General features: G+C 44.4%; 1 protein-coding gene and 1 long non-coding RNA gene across 3 annotated transcripts; one reads left to right on the top strand and one right to left on the bottom strand.

Moving 5' to 3' along the window:
- Nucleotides 1-9238: 9238 nt before the first annotated feature.
- On the bottom strand, nt 9239-21370 carry enc1 (ectodermal-neural cortex 1). 2 transcript variants are annotated; one of them, XM_053411370.1, is made up of 3 exons: nt 21087-21370; nt 13160-14975; nt 9239-9678 (listed from the first exon to the last, which is right to left on the bottom strand). In XM_053411370.1, exon 2 carries the CDS (start codon nt 14967-14969, stop codon nt 13194-13196), a length of 1776 nt encoding a protein of 591 aa, XP_053267345.1. In that variant the 5' UTR covers nt 14970-14975; nt 21087-21370; the 3' UTR covers nt 9239-9678; nt 13160-13193. The 2 variants fall into 2 exon arrangements, with proteins under 2 accessions (XP_053267345.1, XP_053267344.1); XM_053411369.1 differs by lacking the exon at nt 21087-21370 and adding an exon at nt 20896-21053.
- On the top strand, nt 20560-23410 carry LOC128424924 (uncharacterized). The gene is made up of 2 exons (XR_008333069.1): nt 20560-20873; nt 23127-23410. It is a non-coding gene; the product is annotated as an uncharacterized LOC128424924 (long non-coding RNA).
- Nucleotides 23411-24342: the final 932 nt, after the last annotated feature.

Here is a 24342-nt window from a genome sequence, read left to right as displayed (position 1 = left end):
CAGCTTCGTACTGCTGCTCTGAAAATAAGACTTCTTCATGTAGAGCCCCTTTTTTACCAATGATGAGAGCACAAACATAAGCCCCGGCTCCATCTCCTTTACTCGATCCACACGAAGCAAAATGCTGGAGAGGGAAACATCTGTGAGGAAAACACCAGAACCAAAGTTTGATGTGGTCACTGAAGCCGTCAGCAAATCCGCGTGATAAAGCCCCTCTGAAATGCCAGCCCACTTTTCATCGTTTCCGACTCAGCTTTGGGTGTTTTGCAAAGTTTTTTCATAGCCCATCGAGGACTGAGTGTCTGGGTGACTGCGGCTGACTGAGTGTGTCTGTGGGTGTTTGGAAGGGGCTTCAAATGCATGTGCGGTTTGCAGTGTTTCTGTATGTGTTTATGTACATGTGTGTCTGTGTGTGTCTGTGTGTGGTCCAGTGCAGAACAAACGCGGACACTCATCAGCAGAGTTGGCGTGTGCACAGCACATTCGGAGCAGGAAAGAGAGGCAAGGCTTTCATCTTCGCTCATGCCTGCCGAGACCCCAATGGGGACCACATGCCTGAGTCAGGCAAGGAATCCTTTTGTGTGATTAATACTAAAAAGTTTAGGGGTCTCCCGCTGTTGCACCCTGAGATACAGCTCCGAAACACCCATCAGGGGGGCCAGAGGAAGCCAATGAAATCTCTTTATGGCACAGATAACAACCAGGCACGGGGGAAAGGCGGGCAAAGAATGAAACAGTCAAAATCTCAACCGGCTGTAAGACGTGCTGCTTTCCTCCGCTAATTACAAACTCGGTCTCTCTCATCCCCGTCTCCCCACCCACTGCTGTCCCGGCCTCACCTCTGCTCCATCTGTGAGCCCGGCGTTTAATTAAGGAGGCTCTTCTAATTGATAGAAGAGACGGAGAAAATGCAGCTTCCAACCGCAGTCTGACTCCACATGCTTACACAAATGCCAGAGAACTTGAAGTTCTGCGCAGCCCTCGGCCTCATTCATTAGCTGCGGCTAGGCTTGAGTTAAGCACACATTCATCTATCAGCCGGTGAGCATGCCTCAGTAAAAACGCGCTTGCCTGTCTTTAGGCTATCTTTTCTATCTATTTTTAATCGTTTTCTTGATATCTTTTTTTCTAGCAAAGTTGTTTTGGCTTGCAGATTAAGATCTTAGCCGGGGGGTTGTTTGTGCAGACATGCTGTCAGAGTAAGAGCAGATCTGACCTTTATCTGACAGGTAGTTTCAGGGGATCAGGGAGGGTCAGTGTGCTGAGCAGGATGAGTAATACAGCTCGGATCATGTCTCCCACCTGCAAGATTACAACAACCAGCTCCATGTTGTTCATTCGAAAAAGTTAGAGGACAAAATGCATTATTGTCAGTTTCGAAGTATAACTACTTTGACGTACTTGTACTTTACTTGAGTCTTTTCTAATTTATGGATTATTCATTTGTCAGTAAGTTACTATTCATTTGATGGTGATTCCAAGCGTCGTTCTGTATGTGGAACGCTTATCCTGAGAAATGTTCAATATGAATAAAAACAAGATATTTTTGATAATTTGATTATTTCCATTTCATCATTTAAACTGAAACAGCTGTCACAGGCGTTGCAGCTGCTGATCTCCGTCATGGCAACAACATGCATGGAATCACTTCTGCAAGTTGTCTTAAAGTAAAAGCATGCTTAGTATTGAGCTTTTATTTTGAAAAGTTGTAAACTTGGGTCTAGAGATTGTGTCACTTGCTTAACAGGCCTCTGAAATAGTCAATATGGAATGTATTAAGAAATAACAGCAGTTCGGTAAATCTTTTAAATTTATATAAAAACCACCCACGAACAGTAATGAAGCAAATTCGGTTTCATTTTATGAAAAACATTGATTGTAAAATCTTCACTGCAGATGAACCAGGTAGGATGAACACAACGTTTTCTAACTTCACTCTGAAGCATACACTGTTCATAAAAAGCTCTGCACACAATGTCCAGCACACAACCAATACAAAAAGTGAGAGTGTATTGTAGAACTGTTTGAGGAGGACTCAGTAATGACAAGGAATAATTCTGACGTAGCTCTGGAGCCTCTTATATTTCCATCTCATGACCCCAAATGCCATCTCTTGTGACTTTTCAAACTGTGCATAGAGTAATTTAAACTTACTGGTCCTCAGCAAACCAATAAAGTTCTACTCATGCATGGGTGCATCAGTATTATCAATTTAAAAATCTATACATAATATTACATGTAATCACACCAGGCCCTCTTTCTCAGACACAGACGCGATTTTGAATGCAGAGCTTGTAATGCAGTATTTCTAGGATATAATTCTTCTTCCACCACATTTTTGAAGGATTTCTCAAGTCATACATGTTATCGGAATGATATAGCGACTGCAGCTCAGCGCTCACATACTCTCATGCAGTGTCCTTCTGCTGAAAGTGAGGAGTTGTGGAAGATAACAGTGCACTAGAACACCCGCCTCCTCACTTGTGAATTCCCCTCCTTAATGAGAAGGCAGCAGCTAATTGATTGTTTTGGCTTCCCATTCACGTCGAGAGAGAAAAATGTTTACTGTTTACGCAGACATCACCCGAGCTATGCCACTTTAGCGCTGAGGCGAGTTCACGCCATCAACCCGCCTGAACCTCCCTCCCCCACCACCCCCCCCTCCCCCCTTCTCTCTAGCCAACCTCAAACCACACCCCGGGTTAAAATCCGTACAACAGCAGAAATTGCAGGGGCAAATGCCTTTGAGCCACGCTGATTAAAAAGACCCAGCAACCCCGTTTCAAAGAGAACGTAAACAATGTTATGAGCACGCCGCCTGCAGTGACTCACCCCAAACGGTTATTACATCTACCTCGTCGAGCCGCACCGCGTTTCATCTCCCTGCGGTCTCCAGCGCCGAGATAAGCCCTGAGATCGCTGAGGTAGGCTAAGTGGCCTTAAAAGCATCCCTGAGCGGTTAATAAGTATGTGCTAATGACCCCCAAACACATCTTATCAACATGAAGAAGTCTGATAAAGCTGTGGCACATCCAAAGGGTGAAGTTGTGTTGTAATTCACAGGCTCGTAAATCCGCAGCTGTTGGGGGGAAAAAAAATGAGAGCAGGTTTTCGGGACAGTTGCATGCAGGTATTGAGACGGCTGCTTAACAAAACACATCCGTCTTCTTATCTCCAGTCTTAACCAGGCATCGTCACCTCATCACGAACCCACCCTGCCTGAAATCCTTCACCTCTATTGTGCCAGGCTTCTCCGCACACGTCTCACTTGCTTTTGTCTCACGTACTGTCTTCAGCTTTGAAACTGTCTAACAAGTGTGGGAGGCAGCCGAGGAGGATTACCATGGCTCCAGATGCCCCTTCCCAGAGATAAAGTGTGCCGGCTCCGACTCCGATAAGCAGGAGAACGGTGGCACCAGTTCCTTCCTGTTTTCCCCTTGTCTGGTTCCTTCCTGTTGCATCTCATCTGTTTATCCAAACTGATTGAACAAAAATTATGTGAGCTTTGTCATGCATCATCCATTATCCACTTTGACATTTTGGCTTATGCTTATACGCTTTCGTGCCGATCCTGTCTCTGAGAAATTCCTTAAAACATATTTTATCAAAATGTAGCATCATTGTGTTTAAATGACTGCGGGAACTTTGATGCCATTTGCATTTTTCAGAGTATGGTTTTTGGTGTCGCATCCCCATTGTTGTCCACAGTGCCTCCGTGCAAACAGGGGAAGCAATAAAAATGCATTTCTTACACCACATCCATGTCAGCCAACTCTGTTTCTCATAACAAGAGATGATCCGGGTTTAAGCTCATCCTCATCACTTGCTGGTGAATCTGTAAATGGCGTCGATCCGGACCAAGCTCCTTTATCCTCCTTTTTTCTTGCTGGGGTGTTTTTGTAAAGACTTTACCGGATTTGCCGCACTTGAAGACGCCATATCTTTGCCGGTCAGCTCACAGCGGAAGTAAGAGACAGCGTTCGATTGAAATGTATGTCAATACCTATTGGCTGTAAATAAAAGTGGGAGTGTCCGGGGGGCAGAGGGCTGCTTCCTGTGGAAACCTGGCAAACAACCAGTTAAAGAGCAGCCTCAGGTCCCTTTCAGTTGGCCAGCACCCCACACCAGAAAGTATTTACTAGTATTTAGACAACTTATATTGAATGCCCACAGGCGATCACAGTCTATGGGGCATTGTACGAGTAAACTATTATTACCTAATTAAATTATGTTTAACATTTTTATACAGGCTTTTTTGCCCCAGTGCCCTGTATTAACCTGCCACTACCGTGTTCTCATCAGTCGCGACACTTTGTCTCAAGTGCTAATCAGCTAATGTTAGCATGCTAACACGGCAAACCGTGAACGAGGTAAACATTATATCGGCCATGTATCATGTTTGCAACTTGTTATGTTTACTAGCAACATTTCCTTGAATCCCCAAATGTCCAAGTATCCCTTTAGGTTGAAGTCTGTTGCTGTTAAATGTCTGGAGTTCTTTCAAAAACAGTCAAAGGCGAGTAGTCAAGGTCAGTCACGTATTTGTTGCACCCCAGTGTACCATTAATTACGGCAGTTTTCTGAATGTCCTCATCCGATGGAAAATCACTTCAGGTGATGTTCAAGCAGTAAATTGGCTCCTGGCCGCATGGGAACCCAATCAGCACGGGTTATCGGCCAGTTTTAAGGATGGTGGTCAGCGGGATTACCCAGGGAAGAGGCTGAAGTAATGACACGAGTGACAGACAAAGGCACGGGGGGGGGGGAGAAAGAAGAGAGGTGCCATTGTGTATCAGAGCAGACCTCCTCAGACCTAATTACCTCTCATTCATTTTCATTCACCCTTGTTATGATAACGCAAGGGGAAGGCGGCCTGCTGTGGAGGATAAAGAGGACTAATGAAGGTGTGTTACTCATGCAACATAAATCTGAGCCACAGCAGACGAAAAGCTGGAAGAACTCCACCTTGTTAATATCGCTGCAGCCAGGCGACTCACTGCAGGTTCAGGAAATGCTCTGATAAGAGGAGGGGAAGAGCTGGAAATCTTGGCTGATCTGAGTCCAGCAGATTATATATATTTTCCCCAGTATTTTATTTCCCCAGTCTCCCTCATGGTCCAAATACAAAGGGTCGGATGTAGGGCTTTTACTTTTTTTACAGGAAACTTAAGGGACACATTAAAACAACAACTATTGCCATTGCCATTACATGTCCATAAACACCTACTCATAAGTACAGAGCTTTTAGTGTGACATTTCAAAAGAAAAGATGTTGTTCGGCTCGTATATGGCAAGTGTGCTCAAGTATTTATAGGATGTAGTTTTTAAAAACTGACAGGAAATTTGTATCTGAATTTAAAGTTGTCTTTTCCACATGAAGATTTTTGTGTTATATTCAATCTCAGGACATCTGGTAGCGACACACTGGCCCCTGACACATTCCCCTGGCCTGAGGGGGACCGGTCTTCAGTTGTCGGCCGGAGTGCTGATGTAACTCAGAGGTCAGAGCGAGCATGAGCCTGTGGACGGCTCTCTCATTTAGAAAATATCACCCACTTGAACCCAGTATCAGTGTGTGTGTGTGTGTGTGTATGTGTCTGGAATTGTTTAAAGCAGCTCCACCCTGTATGTGCATGTTTTTAAGGGTGGTTGGGAGAACTCAGCAGGCTTCTTCATTTTTGTGTACACCTTTGTGTGCCTCCGCCCCCACACACCCAAAATCCTCAGGGAAAAGCTCTGGATTCTGACTGTGTTCTGTGTGTAATGAAGACCATCGAAGACATCCTATGGCACGATGTGTGCAACTAATATGCAGTTCATTTTATTTGAAAACATCTATATGTGTGTGTGTGTGTGTGTGTGCATGACTGAGCTGCAGCTAAAGCCTGATGCGTTGCCAGGCGACGGCGACACGGAGGTACACTGTTTTATCACACTCGGCCACACATAGACTGCCCACACAAAATACAAGACTCTGGTCTGTTGAGCCAAGCGCTGCATAAGTTAAGAGCACCCAAAGGATTCACAGCGTTGACGGGCTGAGCCATCGGTGGTATGTTCTGGGAGGGGGATGCGGGGGTGGAGGATAAGACCTACTTCCTGGCGGACAGGAAATTCAACTTCCTGCCTTGATTAATGTGTGGGGGGGCTGCTGGATCACAAAGGGCCGCTGAGGGGGCCCTCCCACACAGAGCTCCCACCCCCCCCCCCGGTGTCAAACTGGTTTTTTCCCCCTTTCCTGTTTCTCAGACATGCTTGAGAAAGATCATCTTGTGATTGAATTATCTCGAAATAGCGCAGACAAGATGGTTTCAACATCCCATGCACATATTGTGGACAGCCAGACAAATGCTTGTTTATTTCCCAAGCCTCCCCCCCCACCCAGAGTGATTGGGTGTATTTTGTTTGTGAGTGCACGAGGGTCAGGATCCAGACAAATTGGTGTTTCTCAACTTGGTGTCAACGGTCAGGGGTTGTGTCAGGGCAAGGAATGTAAACAGTGAACAGAGCTGGAGGAACACAGCTCACTAATGGGATGTTAGAACTGTTGCAAAACCAGGAGGGGGGGGGGGGGGGGCGCTCCACCACCGCTGAGCCCGCTTCGCAATGCATTTCACTGATGAAAAGTGTGAGAGGGGGGCGTAGGAAGTGAGAGGGGAGGCAGGCCAAGGGGGGAGGGAGGAGGAGAACAGCGAGAGGTGCCTTTTTAAGATTTCATGTTCTCCTCCAGCCCCCACAGTTTGCCAGATAAAGGTTGCCGTTGCCAAGGTGACTTGACAGAGAAAGGGAAAGTATCTGGCCGTGTGTTGCCTGTTTCGTGTGCAGGAAGCCTCGGAGCCAGAGGCACAGATAAGATGATTTCAGTCCCGCATCCACAGAACAAAAGCTGTACGCATGATATACTGCCTGAAATACCTCTGGACTCTCTGGCTGCTGCATTCACTCCAGAGCCGCCGAAATATGTGAAACATGCAGAGATGAGAACGCACCCATACGCCGGGTTGAAGCTGCTTTCCCCTGCTAAATCCGCACAATCATATTTAGGTAGACGGACAAATGATCTCAGAATCAGAAACAAAGAGGCAGAGAGCTTTACAGTCAAGAGGAAAAAACTCTTATGTTTATTAGCCATGAATTTCACATTGTGAAAAAAATCACATGTACAAAATAATGTCATAAAAATAGAAAATAAACTCTTACATGACAAAAGAAAAAAGCAAAACCGATGCACACTGACAGGGTCGCTGTCGAATTTACATCACGATGTGAAGGAGGATGCTGTGCCCCAATCGGAGCCGGCTGGATTTCCAGAGAAAACAGAGAATAAGAGGAGGGCAAGAGTGGAAAGGGGAAACGCCACTCAGCAATTAGGAGTGAATTTAAGGGGCATTCATTACTCGCTGTTGTCAGGGTAACTTGTGCTCTATGGGAAAGAAATGCCCTTATCTGATTGGTGGGGGCCAGAGGATCTGTGTTCAATGGCCGGAGGAGGTGAACATTAGGGAGCCACGAGGGTCTCTGTGAAGTCCAGAGCCCGTAGATAAAAGGATGGACTGTTGGGTGGCTTAAGAAAGAGGGGGGGCAGGAATTTACTGGGCTGTTTCCCGGATGATCTCCACCGATCTGAATTTATTCATGAATCCATGAGGAGGGACGCGAGGAAGAAACAATACACATTGCACTGAGACATTACCTCTTACATTGAAATTCAATGAGTCCATTTTATATCCAATTGTAAAATGTCAATGTTCAGGTCACATAGACAGACACACAGAAAAAAACACACATTAGATTTACCAAGCATTTGATATGCATGTGTTTAAGGACATTCTCACTGTTTGTTCCTGAAGAACCTGCAGGGATTTTTCTTTTTCTTTTGTGTGTCCATCATTAACACTATGATGAAAAGCACTGCGGTGTCTGCCCTTATCAATGCAAAGTTTGCTGGATTCAACTCTCTCTCTCTCTCTCCCCTTAATGGTGAAGAATACTGTGGATTTACACCCCAAAGAGCCAAGTTAGCACATGTGACAGTTCTCCAGCTGTCTCGAAGGACAGCTGCACAGGCCATCGCATTCTTAACCATGTCAGGACTCCTCTGTGATGTCCCTGATAGTCACTGGATCACACACACCGCACCGGTCCAGCTGCCTTATGGCTCATATCTTCTTTTCTGTTTTGGTACAACGGTCAAATTAGGTTAGGACCGAGGTCAGAGCTTAAAGAGAGTCTATGTAAAGTAAAAATGAATGCTTCTTTCAACCTAATTGAATCTTCCTTTCCAAGCAGAAGCATAAACTGCTTTACGTCATCAGTTATCAGAGCCATTCTTCCTCTTCCGTCCGCACTCTGACGAGTTGCCCCCCTGCCCTCTTTCAAAATACCAAGTTGCTCCTGCATAGGACTGACCTGTGCAAAATGCAGCCCAACTGAGGTCAAATAAAAACACAACACGTGGCCATGCACGACACAACCCAAACATAGTTTCACACATGAATGCAGGCAGAGAGGAAATAAATAGGATTAAAACATATGAACATAACAGAGTAAACAACGTCATATAAATTAAGACTACATTGCAGCAAGTTTGAAAAAGAAGAAACCGATTCTATTCTCAGTTTAGGTTAAGGTGACAAAATTCCGGTGACCATAGAGAAGAGGTCATGCCAGTTGCACTGAATCACTACGAGTGGACATGCTCTAAAAGGCTTTATCTATGACTCAGCAAGCAAGCCACTGCTTTTATCTGAAGTAGCGCAGCCGCTCTTTTACAGCATTGAGTGTACAGCTGAATATGACAACACTGAATTGTTACAGTGGGTCTGTTAACCGGCACTCAGAGGGCGTTAGTGGGTAGCCGCAAAAAAGCAAACATGTACGGTCATGACCCTCAAGGCACATTGACCCCCCCCCGCCCCCATGGCCACGCACAGATCCCCCCCCTCCGTCCTCCTCAACTGGTGTTCGGCATCAACACCTCGCAACTGGCAGTGACAGCGGACTGCCAGAGCCTTCATGGGAGGAACACTGAGAGGTTTGTTTTTTGTGTGTGAGCTGTTAGAAGCACGCCTTTGAAAACAAAACAAAAAAAGAAATGCATACAAAGGGTAAAATAAAAGAGCTTATCAGAGGAAAGAAAGGGAAGGTTTACTCCTTCATTGTGCATTTTATAAATCAACTGTATTCAGTCCAACCTAGTTGCTTTCTGTTCCTCCGCACACCCATCGCTGCATTCTCCTTCCCTCGATCTAAACAGAACATTCATCATGCTATGAGTGTTTATTTTATTTTTTTCCAGTTTTTTTTTTTATCATAGAGAAAAACCTCAACACAGAGCCACACAAGCCTGCCATGTCTGAAAGGGAAAGACGCAGGTTGTGTCGTATGCTTGCAGTCCTCATGTGGCAGCATGAAAGCCTGATATGCTGGATGTGTACAAGGCTGATCCTCAAATTACAAGCAGCGGTTTGTTTGGTTTGTTTGCGTGAATTACTGTCCCTGTGCGTCTCCTCTTCCTTCCCCGCAACAGGAGGTGACATCATTCTGGCGAAGCGTCCGGCTTTACGCGTTAAAATGAATGTGGGCGTCTGTACATCACCGCTCAATGTCTCTTTCAGAGGATGAGAACGTGTGCTTCTTCACAGTTGGAGTCCAGAAGATGATGCAAAACAGGGAAATCTGCGGGAAAGAAAAAGTAAATGACTCATTAAACAGGCTAATATGACGTATGAAGATGACTTTTTTCATTATTCCAAGAACAAAGGAAGTAAAAAAAGAGAAAGAAAATGAAGGGGGAAAAAACGCTAGGGCATAAAGCTCCTGGGTTATCTCTCAACGTTAATGAAATTCTTAATTATTCTGTGTTTTTCCTTTTTCAAAGTGGGGGATTTAACGAGGGTGGATAAAAATCTAATCAAAACCTGGACAGAGAAATCCATTCCAAGGCAATAGCTTCCCATTTGATACTGTTTTGAGCTGCATTGTATGAACTTCTTATCCAACACGAACCCAAACTGCAATAACACTCAACAATCACCGGCGAAATTTAAGAATTTCTCCCTGATTAGGTCGGAACAAGGATTTAACACCCTGAGCATCACATTACTATATATCCAAGTTACTGTCTTACATCCTGTCTCTCGAACAGATCTGGTAAATTGTTCAACTCTGTACAGTCTGTTCTCAACAAGCCTTTCTATCCGAGTGAAGGTTCTTCTTCCCTGGTGCATTAAAAACAACTATTGCTCTTGCACTTATCTCTAACAAAATGACCTCCCTAAACCATCCAATCGGTAGTGGCAAGGGGCGGTGTGTACAAAGGGCAGGGACTTGATCAACGCCAGCACATTCCCCATCCATTTATTCCCTGTAAACAATGATCCAGGTGCTCATGCAGGACGTTGGTTCAGCTCAGTATTTATTATTCGGTCTGAAATTTGTCTTGCCGTAAAACTAGACTGTGTGTCCAGTGATTTTCTTGTTTTCCTCTGTACCAGCACCGTGCAGGTTGTTGACAAAAGAGGAAAACTATCCTATTTTGCTTGCCTCGACATGTTTTGTTTTGCCGAGTCATCATTTGGGGCATCGTGTATTGTTGAAGTTAAAAATTCATTTCTACTTTTGTACTCTAGTACATTTTGGGGCCTGTACTTTCTCACGTTTACTTGAGTAAAGGAGTTGACTCAGTACTTCTACTTTTCCCAGAGTTTTTTTTTTACACAAGTATCTACTTCAGTAAAAAATTTGAGTACTTTTGCCACCTCTGCATACACAATTCATTTATTTTAACGGGCATTTAAAGTGCCATGAGGCTGATCAGCTTTATTCAGCTCAGTGTGTGTAGAGACTGACTCGTTTGTGGTGGCGCTGCATTCATTCACTTGGTTCTTATCCCTGGACTATTTGGCAAATGTCAGGCCATATATCAGTATGGTGTTATGAGGCAAGATGCAGTGAGCTTTAAATTCAAATTCTAGAGTTGTAATAGAGATTCAATGTGACGTTTTCCTGGCCCTAACATTGCATTTGAGTTCAATTCATTATACCGTCCTGTCGAAGTGAAGTGGTCGATGTCGTGCAAGATTTACATTTATAGCTTTTTTCGTGCATTAAAAAAAACTAACTAAAACAGTACTGTCCTTACAGTAATGCTACAATATTAACATTAATAACGTCAGTCAAAATTAATGTGTTATTTGAATTGTCCGCACCACTAGCCCCAGCTAAAAGCTTTCCAAGCAAACAAAAGAGAAGTTTGGAATTGTTCCCCTGGGAGAAATCTAGAACTGTTTCTCTCGCAGTTACAGTCTCCTTCTGTGAGGTCTAACATACTTCCTTTCCCCCTTTCATTCCTAAACAGTCAGCCTTCTTTTCTATTCCTCCACATTCTGTCTTTTCAGCGCGTTCACTGAGTAGACAGTCAGTTGCCATGACCGGCAGACCCACAAAAAACAAATTCCATATTAAATTAGTGGCAGGATTATATCCTTCACCGAGCCCTGTGTTGCACTGGCTTAGAGATGGTTCAAACCTTCAGTGTAGTCTCTCCTTTTCAGAGATGAGCCGGTGAAAAGAAAGGGAATGATAAGTCTTCAAAAAATATTTCATCCTGTAGAGAGGAAGGACATCGAGGTATCGGAGCAGTGAAGCTGCTCTGAGCTGCTTCCTGGCTGAATCTAATAGGAGAGTACTGGACAGTGGGGACTCACTCTAGAGCTGAGGGCTGCCAACCGTTTTAACAAAGACAGAGAAATAAACGGGGACTGTCTGCCTGTTTTATGTTTGAGAGCATGGGATTAGGATGTAAGGTTTGTGTGATGTGATGTGATCTTCCTGCAGCATGCAGGAAGATCAGGTTTGCCAGATGACTACACACGTTCTACATACGCCTGCACCGCTCATCATCATAGCAGGGGAGCGGGGTTAGAATGAGGCCAAGAAGACATCGATGGAACCAGAAGAGACTGCCGACTTTAACCGTAAATCTTTAGAGGGAGACCCTGACTATCAAGGATGACGTGGGTCTGACTGGGCTTTGGCAGTGTTGGTGGTTGTGGGGGGGGGGGGGGGGGGGGGGGGGGGGCTCCTCATTTCCTCTTTTGACACTTCTCCCAGTCACCTCCACTTGGAACTGATGATGAATGTTTTCCGACACTGCGTGAGTCGCTGGCTGCCTCCCTCACGCCCCAACGCAAAGACCAAGCCCCGCAACAAAGGAAGGTGACTGAGAGTGGATTAGCCTCGCCAGGGTGTTGTAGCCTGCTGGTGTGGGGCTTGTCTAATTGGCAGACCCCCTTTTGCCTCTTAGAACGATTTCCCCCACAGGAGCAATAAAAGTATCCCATTCTCTTTCAATTACCTCCTCTGTCCTTCAGCCCATCCCCATAGCGACATAACTCACTTAGCTAACACACACAAGCCCCTATCAATCCCCCGGCCGTCCACCCTCCCTCTGCTACATTTCCCTCCGCTCTTCTCCTGAGAAGACACTACCTACCCACAGGGACTAACAATTGGATATCAATGCCTGGATTGCAAGTATCAGCATTTAAAATATGTTGGGTGATGTGCATATATAAATTGCAGTTCAGGAATATTTTATTCGTTTATTTTTGTTCATATTCACACTCATTTTTCTCCATTTAACTTTATTTTTGTTGCATTTGTGTCCATTTGTAGGAATAATCTATAATGACTTACTCTTGTGTGAAGGCTACTCACAGCTCAAATTGAACCCTTGAAAGTAAAATGTATTGACTTTAAAATGTGCTGCTTCAATATGTATCTCTGTGATTCTGATGTTTGATGTTTAAAGAGATATTGTGGAAAAGGGAATATCAGCCAGAATACAATTATCTCTGCCCCTTGAAAATACAAAGTAGATACGTACGATCTTAGTATCCGCCTACTTACTGCACCAAACCAGAAATCCATGAGTGAAGTTATAAAAAAATTGCTACTGAATCACTGTTGTACAGATCGTTTAGCCTAAATTTTCAAAAACACATTTAGTTTGTAGCATCACATAAAATAATCTCACTTCTTTGAAGCGCCAGATACCCAGATTATTAAAATGTTCAAGCTCTAGAGCAAAGGGCTTAAATTGTTTTCTCCACATGCAGTAGAAAGCAGACAAAGAGACATGATAGGTCGGACATACCTTATGAAAACGGTGCAGGTCGAGGGTTTGGGGCTCAAGCAGGCAGATGTTTCCAGGTGCTGACGAAAGCAGTGGGGATGAGCGAGTACGGCACAGTAGTGATGCTGTTCCAAGCATCCAGTGTGGGGTCATAGCAGTCCAGAGTTTTACACCGTTGTGTGCCAAAGTACCCACCCACCACATAGAGTTTGTTCCCCGATGCTACAGCCTGGCAGCTCATCCGCTTGGCTGTCACATCGCCCACTTTAGTCCACTGGTAGGTGTCGCAGCTGAATTTATACGCCGAGCATGCTGAAAACTCTGTATCCCCGCCCATGACGAAGATCTGGTTTCCCAGCACGGCGGCAGCTGTGTAGCGCCAGGGTTGCGGGCAAGACGCGGGCACTGTCCATCGATTCTCCTGCGGATCGTAGCACTGCACCTTGGGCAGCTTGTCGTGGGTGACGCTGGTTCCTCCGAAGGCAAACAGCTTGAGTTTGACGCTGACTACCGCTGCATTGCTCACGCCTTCTCTCAAGGGAGCCACCATGGTCCACTTGTTCGCCACTGGGTCGAATTGCTCCACCTGTTTGAGTGACACGGACGGAGAAGCCGGGAGGCAGCCCGTTGCTGCAGTGTGGCCCCCTACTACATAGAGGCAATGTTTTAACTCTGCAGAACCATGGCCAAACCTAGCGATGAGCATTGGAGCTGCTTTGGACCACTCCTCTTGGACAGTGTCGTAGACCCATACATCTTTAGACACACCGTTCTCCGAGCCTCTCCCGCCAGTGATGTACACCTTACAGCCGATGGCGCAGGCACTGAACTCCTTCCTGGGGCTGGGGATGTCGGCTTTGGGGATGATCTCTTTGGCCTTCTGGTCTACCAGGTACAACTTGTCACACATGAAAGTCGACCCTCCGAGAAGAAAGAGAGCATGGCTGGTTTTTCTTGGTCGAGCACAGGGGCTGTTTACAACACCATCATTCTGCAGGATTTTCAGCTTACAGCGGATAGCTTCATCCACCAGTTCCCTGCTCTTGGCCTGGGCGTTGATCAACTCTTCTGTAGAGACATTCTCCATCAGAAAGATGGCCGGCAGCAGGGCGAGGCGGACCGTTCTCAGAAGCTCCGATAGGTGGCAGTGCCTCTTTTCCACATCATAGTTGATCCAGTTAAGAGCAGCTTCATAAACAAGTCTCTCATCTTCGGTCTCTAGCTCCTCGTGTGACAAAAGCTGCACCACCATGTCTTTGGGCAATTGGAGGAAGTCCTCTGTCTTGCAAATAGCTGGGAAGTTGCTGAGGCACATGCCCCAGGAGAGCTCTGACAGCTTGGTACACTGGTGGGCATCAGAGAGTAACAACATGCCAAGACAGTTAGTCGGATGAAGGTTTCTCTCTAGGAATTCAGCACAGGCATCTCGGATGTCCTGAAATTCCAACATGTCCCCTGCTTCCAGAAGTGACTCTGCGTTCTCCTCGTTGATGACTACACGTGACGAGTATGCATAATCCAGCAGAAGTTCTAAAACCTCCGGGTGGATGGAGTCATGGAAGTTGACTTCGCTGGCCTGGCTCTCCATCAGCCCACCACTGAACATGGCCTCAAAGTAGCGGCTGCAGGCAGCCAGCACTGCACGATGGCAGGGGAAGGAGCGGCTGCCGGCATGAAGCAGGACATCCGTGAAAAGCCTTTGCTGCCGCAGTGAGTTGAGGTGCATGAGGACACTGTCGGCATAGGAAGACTTGTGGAACAGGTAGATGTTCATAGAGCCGGTGCTGGCTCTTGATTTCCGGTTCTCATGGACGCACACAGACATTTTCATTGAATCCTGGGAGAGAAAAGACAAGAAAAATCTTTCTTTAATGCAATTACTATTTTGAGTAAATTATTATACAGTGTCTGCTTGCTGTAGAACATTTAGCAGTCCTCTTCGAAACAATTTGGACATTTTACTATCGTTAAAATGATTTTCTTTTGAAGAGAAAGCAGGTTTTCAGTAATAATATAGTTAAGGAGTTTGTTAAGGAAATCATTTTGTCATAACAATTTATCTTGTATGATTAGACATCTAACCAAATTCAACCAAGATCTCCCCTGCTGGTAGAATGTAAAAGACTGAAACTCAAGTTAGTGTATTTGTGAAACTTGATTAAAAGTCTAAGTGTAAAAAGCAGGTTTTGTTTTTTATTTAGGGCTGCATTATTACATTGCATCCTCAGCAGGGGCTACTGCAGGTTGCCACACTGTGATGCAAATGCTAAAATATTACATTGTTGAGCCCTAGCATGTTCCTTTCTAAGAAATAGTTAGACATTTGATGATTAAAAGTACGAGCAGCATGTATCTGGTAATTGTGAAGGTAAAGAAGATAACAATTGTCTTCCCTTCAGAGAGCAGGAGGCTTTTCCACTGTCATCTCTTACCAGTACTAATCCCCCTCTAGTTGAGATGCCATGATTTATAAGAAAAAAAGAGGTAAAAAAAAAAGGGAGAGCAGGATTTCTTTTAAGCTTCTGAGAAATGCACAGAATTTACTCCTTCTCCAAAGTCACAGCTCCAATCCTCACAGTCCTTGCCCTGTCCTCGCTCGGGGCTCACTTTCATCCCACCCAATTTCAAGACATGTCAAGTGCCTGCGGCCGTGCGTTTCCAGAAATACAGAGTCGCTGTCTGACCTATTAAATCCACAACTGACAGATTCTTCAAGCAGACGTTTAAAGGTCTCACCCTAACCCTCTATAGTTTTGGGGGAAATTATTTGAGCAGTGAAAGAAGATTCCTAAATCTTAACAGTAAACCTTCAGAATGGATTATACTCATCTAATTCTGCAGGCTTCAGTCGATTCCACTGACGAATAATGTTCAAGGCAAGGTTGTTAGGAAAACATCCTTCGTCATCCATGCTAACTGACAAGGTCAAGTCGAACCACAATTTTACTGTGCACACTCAAAAGAAAGAATTTCCCTTCAACACTTCCAGAGTTCAACCATTCAGAGGTGTCATACACCCAGCTGCGGAGCACATTTTCCATTTTCCACCAGTTGCACCATCTGCTACAGAATCCCCAGAATGCTGTCACGTGAACACACAATCAGGCGTCCCTTGCACCTTTGGCTTCAACGGAGCTGCATTTCAAATAACATGATCAAAGTACTGTTAAAGGTAAACTAAAGCAAAGAAACAAGAAACTTTGTGTTTTTCCTCCACAACACTCAGGTTGGTTGTTGTGTTGCTGCTGCCTCACAAACCTGCCGCATGCAAAATGATGTATCTGAGCTAATTACAAAGCATTATTACAAAATGTAGCTCCTGCTAAACACCGGAAAGTTGGGCCGGGCATCGCATACGTGTATGGCATCTCTTTTTCATCTTGAGATATTTGTATTCTGTTCATTTGGGTTGTGTTATGATTCCGTCACTTGTTATCAACCCGCTCTGTCACTGTGCATTTTACTAGGGATCTGGAAGGAGAAACTCCGGAGAAGGTCCAGAGCAGGTCACTCAAACATTTATATTCTCGCCATCAGGCCCAGTTCAGGGCATGTCTGAAAGCCGGATCTCTGAATGCTTTGCTCATTACACAGAACCTATCAAACCAACATATTTCTGCCCTGTGTAGGATTTTAAATCTGCTAATATGGAAATTAGCGGTGTGACATGTAGCACAACATCCTCACCGACCTGTTCCCCCATTCAGCTTTGTTTCCAGACATCGATTATGCCCTGGGACGACCTACCCTGCCAGCATACTGGTGGAGCAACAACAGCCCAACTATCATTCCATGCATTCGTACCTTTTATGCCTTTACAGTGAGGCTGAATAGTGCAAGGAGAGAAAGATACTGAGGATGTAAGATGCCCGATTTCAATTTTATTATGAACCACAACGATAAAAAAAAGCACATCCTGTGGTTATGTCATGAAATAAATCTGTCCAATTGAATTCAAGAGACGCGAGCCAATAAAGCGGCTTCCGATGAATAGTTTGACTCTTATTTATCACTCTCTTGCCCTTGGTGAGATTAGAAGATGGATCCCACTCTCATGCATGCTGAATATAAAGCAACAGCCAGCAGCCTGTTAGCTTAAATTAAGACTTGGAAAGGCTATATGTACCAACAGCTTTCCAGTTATAATTGACAATAATAATAAGAGGGAGAATATTAGTCAACTTAATGAAATGCAGGATTTATTGCATTCCAGTGACAATACTAGCAACCCGTCATCTCATAGCCTCTGGCGCAACTATAATGAGACTCTCACCTGCTACACATGTCACATTTCACACGCACATACACACACCCACAACCAAGACTGGAGCTCAGGTATTCTGGAAGTCCTAAGTGGGTTGATTTAAGGAATTGACCCAAATAAATAGGCCAGTGATCTTGCAAGGGTTTGCGTATCCCAATGATTTGCATGTTAATAAGTATCCCCTTCAGCGGTGCAGGACAAAGGCACGGTAGCTGTTGCACATGTTCGAATAGATTAATTTGATGACAACGGCAGTGCTTATTACGAATGTGGTCATTTTCGTCTCATGGGGGAGAACAGTGATGAGACTGAAAACCAAAGACTTTCCTGCAGTGAGTAAAAGTCACTGTTGCTGCCCTGTTGTTGCTGAAAATTGGGTCTGGATATTTTCTGTTTTTTATATTTCGGGAACGCAGCATGGGATTGTCCAAAACATACGGCACATCAACTCCAGCATCGGTTCTTATCATCAAAACTCTCAAATCTCGCTGTCCTTCCAAGTTTCCTTCTTTATCATTCTGAGATATGTGTCTGACTTTTAAGCGAAACTCCCGCTGTGCATGCGTGAAGGGCAAACTGCGAGAAAACTCTGAAGCCAAGTCTCTGAAAACAGAGAATCAGGAATTTCTAAATGTCTTAAAGTCTTATTTTTCAACACAGCTTCTAATCATCAACCCCACCTTTTATAATACCTGATATTTTTCATTTATTACCTCATGGCCTAAATCATGATAATGTGAGTTCACACATTGCTGTATTATCCCGCTGCCACTGTCCCATTCGAATACATACCGCCCCCACACAGTAACCAGAGGTGATCTGCTTACATAATCTAAGTTTTGCATTTTATCAAACAACCAACAAACTCTTTACCAGAGTTAAATGAGCTCACTCATACATGCAGTGAGTGCGGGAGAGCTAGAGAAGGAGAAGAGCAGAAAGCCCCATACTTACACCATTTGCATTTCAAATTATAAAGCCTGGGAAACAAGTAGGCCTGCAGGTCATGAAAACCTTTCGTTCATCCATTTGTAATTTAAATGTGACTTTGTCCTATGTTATAAATAAGCTTGTTCCCAACATTTTTTTCTTACAGATGTTTCACTACTTTCTCACACCTATATATTCTAGTAAAAATATGTATACTTTACCTATCTGTACATGTATGCCATATTTCATTCTATTGTTCTTCTTGTTCTATTGCAGGGAAGTGTGCTTCTTCTGCATCCTCAAATAAACCACATCAGTGGTCGGTAACTGGGTCAAACCACCATGTAGGACTGTTACAGACACAGATGGACTGACCCTGCAACCGGTGCAGATCTCAGTCATGTCATGCTTTTATTTAAAAAAGTTGTGAACTTGGGTCTGAAGATTGTGTCGACAGTCCTCTGGAATAGCCAAAAGGCAACGTGTATAAAAATAAAAGCATCTATTTAAACCCAGTTTTCTTACTTCCCTCTGCATCATTGACGGTTTAGTTAAAGGCCCTGCAAACAGTGTTCAGCAAACAAACAATAAAAAGTGACAGTTTAAGCAGGACTAGCTCTGAAGAAGCTCCGCAGCATTATCACAGGCCAAGCTCACGGGCAGGTTTAGAACTGCTGTTAATGTGATCGTGACTGAGAAAACGGGTTACAGCAACATCAGTGTTAACATCCTAAGTCAAAACACAAAAGCTATGGAGGGAATTGTCGCCGACTTAGTTTGACGTAGTAGCCAATATATTATTTTATTATAATATGCATCACGTCCCCAATCCAGAGTTTATAGTAACTTGCAGCTCAACATGGAAGCTCTGATGACAGCCTGCTCTCTGTTGCTGAGGATTTCTTGCAACCACCCTGACCAACGTCTGCAGATTTAAGCAGTGAAGCAGACAGCGCAGTCCTGCAGCACCAGTCAGTAACTGGCTGAGTTTTTAGTCATATCGAGGGAGTTGAAAATGACAAACTTTGAAAGAATAGTGAAAATGACATGTTGTGTTTTCATTATTATAGAAAAACATTTGAATTGTTTGCTTAATGTCGCGATCTTACCACTGACATTATTATTTTTAAATCTCATCTCTAACCAAGGATAAATCAATGACTTTTTTTCAGCTGCATCCACTGGAGGAAACGTAACATCCTCAACATTTTGGTCACCTCACTTTGCTTGAAAGATCCTTTGAGGTATGATTTAAAAACATTTTCAAATGGAATGACAATTTGGTTATCAATTACCTAACTTGTACTTGAACTTTCCACATACTGGACTTCACCCGGTTGCTCGTGTTGCACTCATAATGTGATAGTGGGGCTGTTTGGTTTTTGGCCTCATCTTGCGCTCTCATTATTTACCTGATGAGCGTACGCATTCACTTCCATTCCAGTTGTAATAATTAATGTCAAGAGTGGTTACTAAGGCGTATTCATTGTAATGTATAACTTTAATAAATATATAAAATAAAACCGAAAACATAATTATTTTGCCACGTAAACCAACAAGCACTGAAATGCTCATGAATTAAATGACTGACAAAAAAATGATCTGATGGTTTCAGTCGTTTTCAAGCACAAATAGTCAAAGGGACACTACCCACTCTCTGCTTCAGACCCTCGTTGCTTTTCTTTGTCACATATGCGAATAGCTTTAAGTGGCTGGCTGCTGGTCGCAGACTAAACATGCACATATCAATGGAGTGTCACTGATCAATACACCAACAAATGTTATTACTAATTCCAGCCCCGAGGCCAACCAGAAGTAACGGTCAACGACCAGTGTCCATGGTAGTTAGCCCATGATTGATTTCACAGCCCCAGTTTCTGTGACAACACCCCAGCCAGTACGTTCACTCCAACGTGCCCCGGGAGTGTGTGTGGATGTGTGTGAGAGATGTCCACACCGCCAGAAAGAACACGGTGTATGACAAGGAGAACAGACACATGCACGAGCTGCGGACTGACTGTGGCCTCGCCTGGCTGCACTCTGTATAAAAATCATTGCCAGGTGTTCACAGTCATCCGTGGGGCTGCAGGGAGAGGGATGGAGGGGGGGGGGGGGGACTTCGAAAGTAAACAACCGGCTTATATGGGCCAAGTGTATACATCTGCCGTTTTCAAGGGGAGGGAGGGAGGGGGTGGGGGGCGGAGGGGGCTGAAACGATATTCAAAAACAAGAGCAGAGCAGCAACTATCGATCTGCTCGTCTGCATCCATCTTCATTCAAATCGAACCGAATGAGATTCAGTCTCACGCCAGCTGTCCGCGGGGGAAACTGGGATTAAACCAGCCCCACTAACTACTGGCTATCAGGGGATAATGGAGGAGAGAGGGGAGACACGGTCACACCTGATGTCGCCTTCAAAACATCTCGGGCGTGCATGAGTTCGGAGGAGCGAGGCGCTCCGGAGAGGACACCCGGGAGGAGAGGAGGAGATTCGGGGACACATTTCACACAAATACACGCATACAACAATCAGTGTGCTGGGTAGGTGGCCGCAATAACATACCCCTGACATGATCACAACAATCTTTTGTGTGTTCGCCTGTGTCCTGCTGCGCGCTCTCTCCCTCTTGTGTCTCTGTTAGTTTCCCATCGTCAGGGATGCAGCAGCGGCTCCATGAAAACCACGGTGTGGGTGTGGAGCAGCCCGCGCTGGGAGCTGATCGCTAGTAAAAAGAAAAAGAAAGAAGAAGGTACCTCTTCGGGTGAGAGCAGGAGGTCAATAGCGCCCGCGGTGTCGCCGGAACATGCCACTCGTGAAAAAAGCCACGATGCGATCCCTGCGATCGGGGGGCGGAGGGCTGGGGGAGTGGGCTGGTAAGTCCGTGCTCGTTCCCGTGGAAAGCCGGAAACTCGGTCGCGCTGAGGCCGCTCTCCTCCGCACTTCAGGTCACACGTGTGCGGGTAGACTCGCGGGCATCGGGGCTTCCGCGCGCACTGAGAGACGAGGCTGCTGCTACCGAGGTCGGGCAGAGTTGTGCGGAGACCGGACTCTGCTGCTGGGTGACAGTCCTCCTCCTCCTCCTCCTTCTGGTCCCCCCCACCTCTCTCTCTCTCTCTCTCTCTCTCTCTCTCTCTCTCATCAATGGGTGTGTTTACTGTGGGGGGAGGACCGCCACCTCGTGCAGGACACGTGGTGGGGGAGGGGAGGGAAGGGACAGGGATAGGAGGGTCTTCGATGTAGCCCCCCCACCCCTACACGCACGCGCACGCAACACACTAGTGATGGGAAGCTCGGATAATTTTACCGCCTCGGTTCTTTGAATCTCGGAAGAAATTCCTGCATGAAATTCCTGCATTAAAATAATGTATCATGACAGTTTGAATGATTTGAAATGGTCATTTATTATCACACTAGCATTTACTTATCACGGCAAACAATTACGCTGCACTGAACTCTAAGTTAAGTACAGAAAAGTTAAAATAATTAAACCTGTAATTATTACTTGTGAACGAATATCATTCACGTCTTACAAGACCTAGTCACGCGAAATTGAACGAGGTAAACAAATCCTTTCTGTTTCCTCTTCTGAGCCTATGCAGGTCAAGTGAAAAATGATCCAAAGACTCGTACCCGGCAGATGAACGTATGGTTCACCTCCCGACCGTGTCTTCAGATCAATGATTCGCTCTTCTGCCGGATATGATTCTTTGGACCCTTTTTCACGTGACCTGCATCAGCCTATGCAACAGTCCCGATGCGCGGGCACGAGAAAATTAACGAATCTCTATCATGTACCCTATGCCATACCCTGACTTGCACCTCACATAAAAAGGTAACCACATGCTGAGGGATGCAGGCTGCAAGAGCTGTGATTTGTCCACTTGTTGGCATTGCATTTCCAGCAAACAGTATTTCCGAAAATCTCCTAGGAATTCCAACCTTAACCCGTTCTTAACCATACCCAAACCATAGTTACACTTGCCCATCCCTTACATTTACCCTAACCTTTATCTAAAGCTAACCTGAGCCTAAACCTAACCCTAACAAAAGGTACAACTTGCCTAACTATCAAACGTAGCCTATTTTAACCTAAACCCAATCTTTATCAAAACCAAACCTTAACCCAGCCTTGTCCATATTTTCTGCTACACACACATAAACTTTCCTTAACCTGTCCTGAACCTAAACGTAGCCTAACCTTGGAGCATGTCTTCACCTTAAAGTACGTTGATTTTGGTTACTTGTTTTTGCCCCCATACACATTCACACCTTCTTGTAATTACATCTTTGTGAGGACACTCATAACCATCAAAATTGATTGCCTAAACCTTTCCATATCCTTACCCTAACCCTAAAAGTAAGTCGTAACCCTCAAACAGCCCTTTGAAAAAGTGATGACCGTTTAAAATCCCTTCTTCTTCTTCATTCTGTTTATTGGGGGGTGGCAACCAACATCAGGGTGCATTACGACCATCCACTGTCTTCTTCTTCCTCTTTGTTGAATCCGCTGTGATACTTTTGTCTCTCTCTTGTCAAATTTGTCCTTTAACTGCTTAAGTTGTCTTTTACCTCAACTTCATCTTCGTAGTAGTCACATTTGAACCAACTCAGTCATTTGAATGAGGCTGCCTGGATAGGTTTCAATCATTTATTTCATTAAAAGTGGCAGAATTAGGGTTTTGCTGTCATAATTGTCAGTTTTTTTACAAAGGCCTTTACCCATCTCTAGTTCGTTGTCCTACTGTGTTTCTTTCCTCGCATGACACTACGCTTGTTGTTGTTGCATACAACAGTACAAGACCCTTTGGATTGGATCAGCTGTCCGGGCTTCGCTGGAGGACAGCTTCTCACCCGTTGGGAGGAATTAGATGTTCCAAGTGGGACCTGCTGTCCTTTCCTCGGTGTGCCCAGATCACGCGTCCAATCCCATCCTCGTCGCCAAGTTTTGTGATGGAAATTCTTTGTTTAAGAATAAGAATTCTCAGATCGGCCTGTGTTTTGTGAATTTATTCAAGCAGGAAATACAACAGAGAATATAACAGAAAATAACAAAGAATAAATCTAAGAAATGTAATTACATTAGACTCCTCAGTGTGGTTTAATGATCAGTTGTAAGGTCCTACATTTTGTTTTTAGAAGAAAAAAAAAAATGTATTACCTGCCACCAGACCTTGGTCATGGATATGAAGTCTTATGCTTATGTACTTCACAATTCAAATTAATCTTAAGAATCATTTGCAAAAAAGTGTAAAAGGTTATTTACTTATTCTAGGAACACATCAATAAGTACGCAAGAAAAATTTGACACTTTGTTAAAGCGTCAAGTAAAGTATGAGGTTAGCATTATTATTCTTACTTAATTGTTCTATCGGCTTTAGAATTTATATGATTCATTGGCAAGACTTTGTGTCAAATATTGGAGGAAGGGAAACTAGAGGGATTTTTTTGTGAAGGGTCACAAGCCAAAAATCTTGGGAAACACTGGTTTCATTTGTTTTTTATAAAACTGTAAATCAGGACATACTCAAGTAAAGTGTGAATAACTTGAATACAGTACTTAGCAAAAAGTTCTTAGTTACTGCTTTTAAGATGCACATTGAAAATATAAAACGGTTGTTGTAAGCAGTAGCTGTAAAAAGTATTTGACCAAGTAAGAGCAAACCTACCACTTGATGCCAAAGACCAACAGGACTATTAAGACATTGCAGCGCTTGGTGGGGGTAATTGGAAACGATGAGCTCCATTTCCTTCCTGGATATCATGTGTGAGTCACATCTGCAGACTTTGTTGATCATATCAACTCTTTAGCAGAACCTTGAGAAAATGTCTGTTTGTTTTTATGTCCAGTGCATGAGTGGTTATTATATACTTGCATTTTCTTTTCTTTTCCCATCAACTGTTTATGAGGAAAACGTAATGCACTTACTGTACCTTCATGTTTAGGATAATGCAGCACACCGATCCTGAGAGAAGTGTGTTTGGCTGTGAAGAAAAATTGCAAATGGTTCA

Source organism: Pleuronectes platessa, chromosome 19 (assembly GCF_947347685.1).
Source record: "Pleuronectes platessa chromosome 19, fPlePla1.1, whole genome shotgun sequence".
NCBI lineage: Eukaryota > Metazoa > Chordata > Actinopteri > Pleuronectiformes > Pleuronectidae > Pleuronectes > Pleuronectes platessa.
The sequence above is the reverse complement of the archived record's forward strand: the minus strand, read 5'-3'. Positions and strand labels throughout refer to the sequence as shown.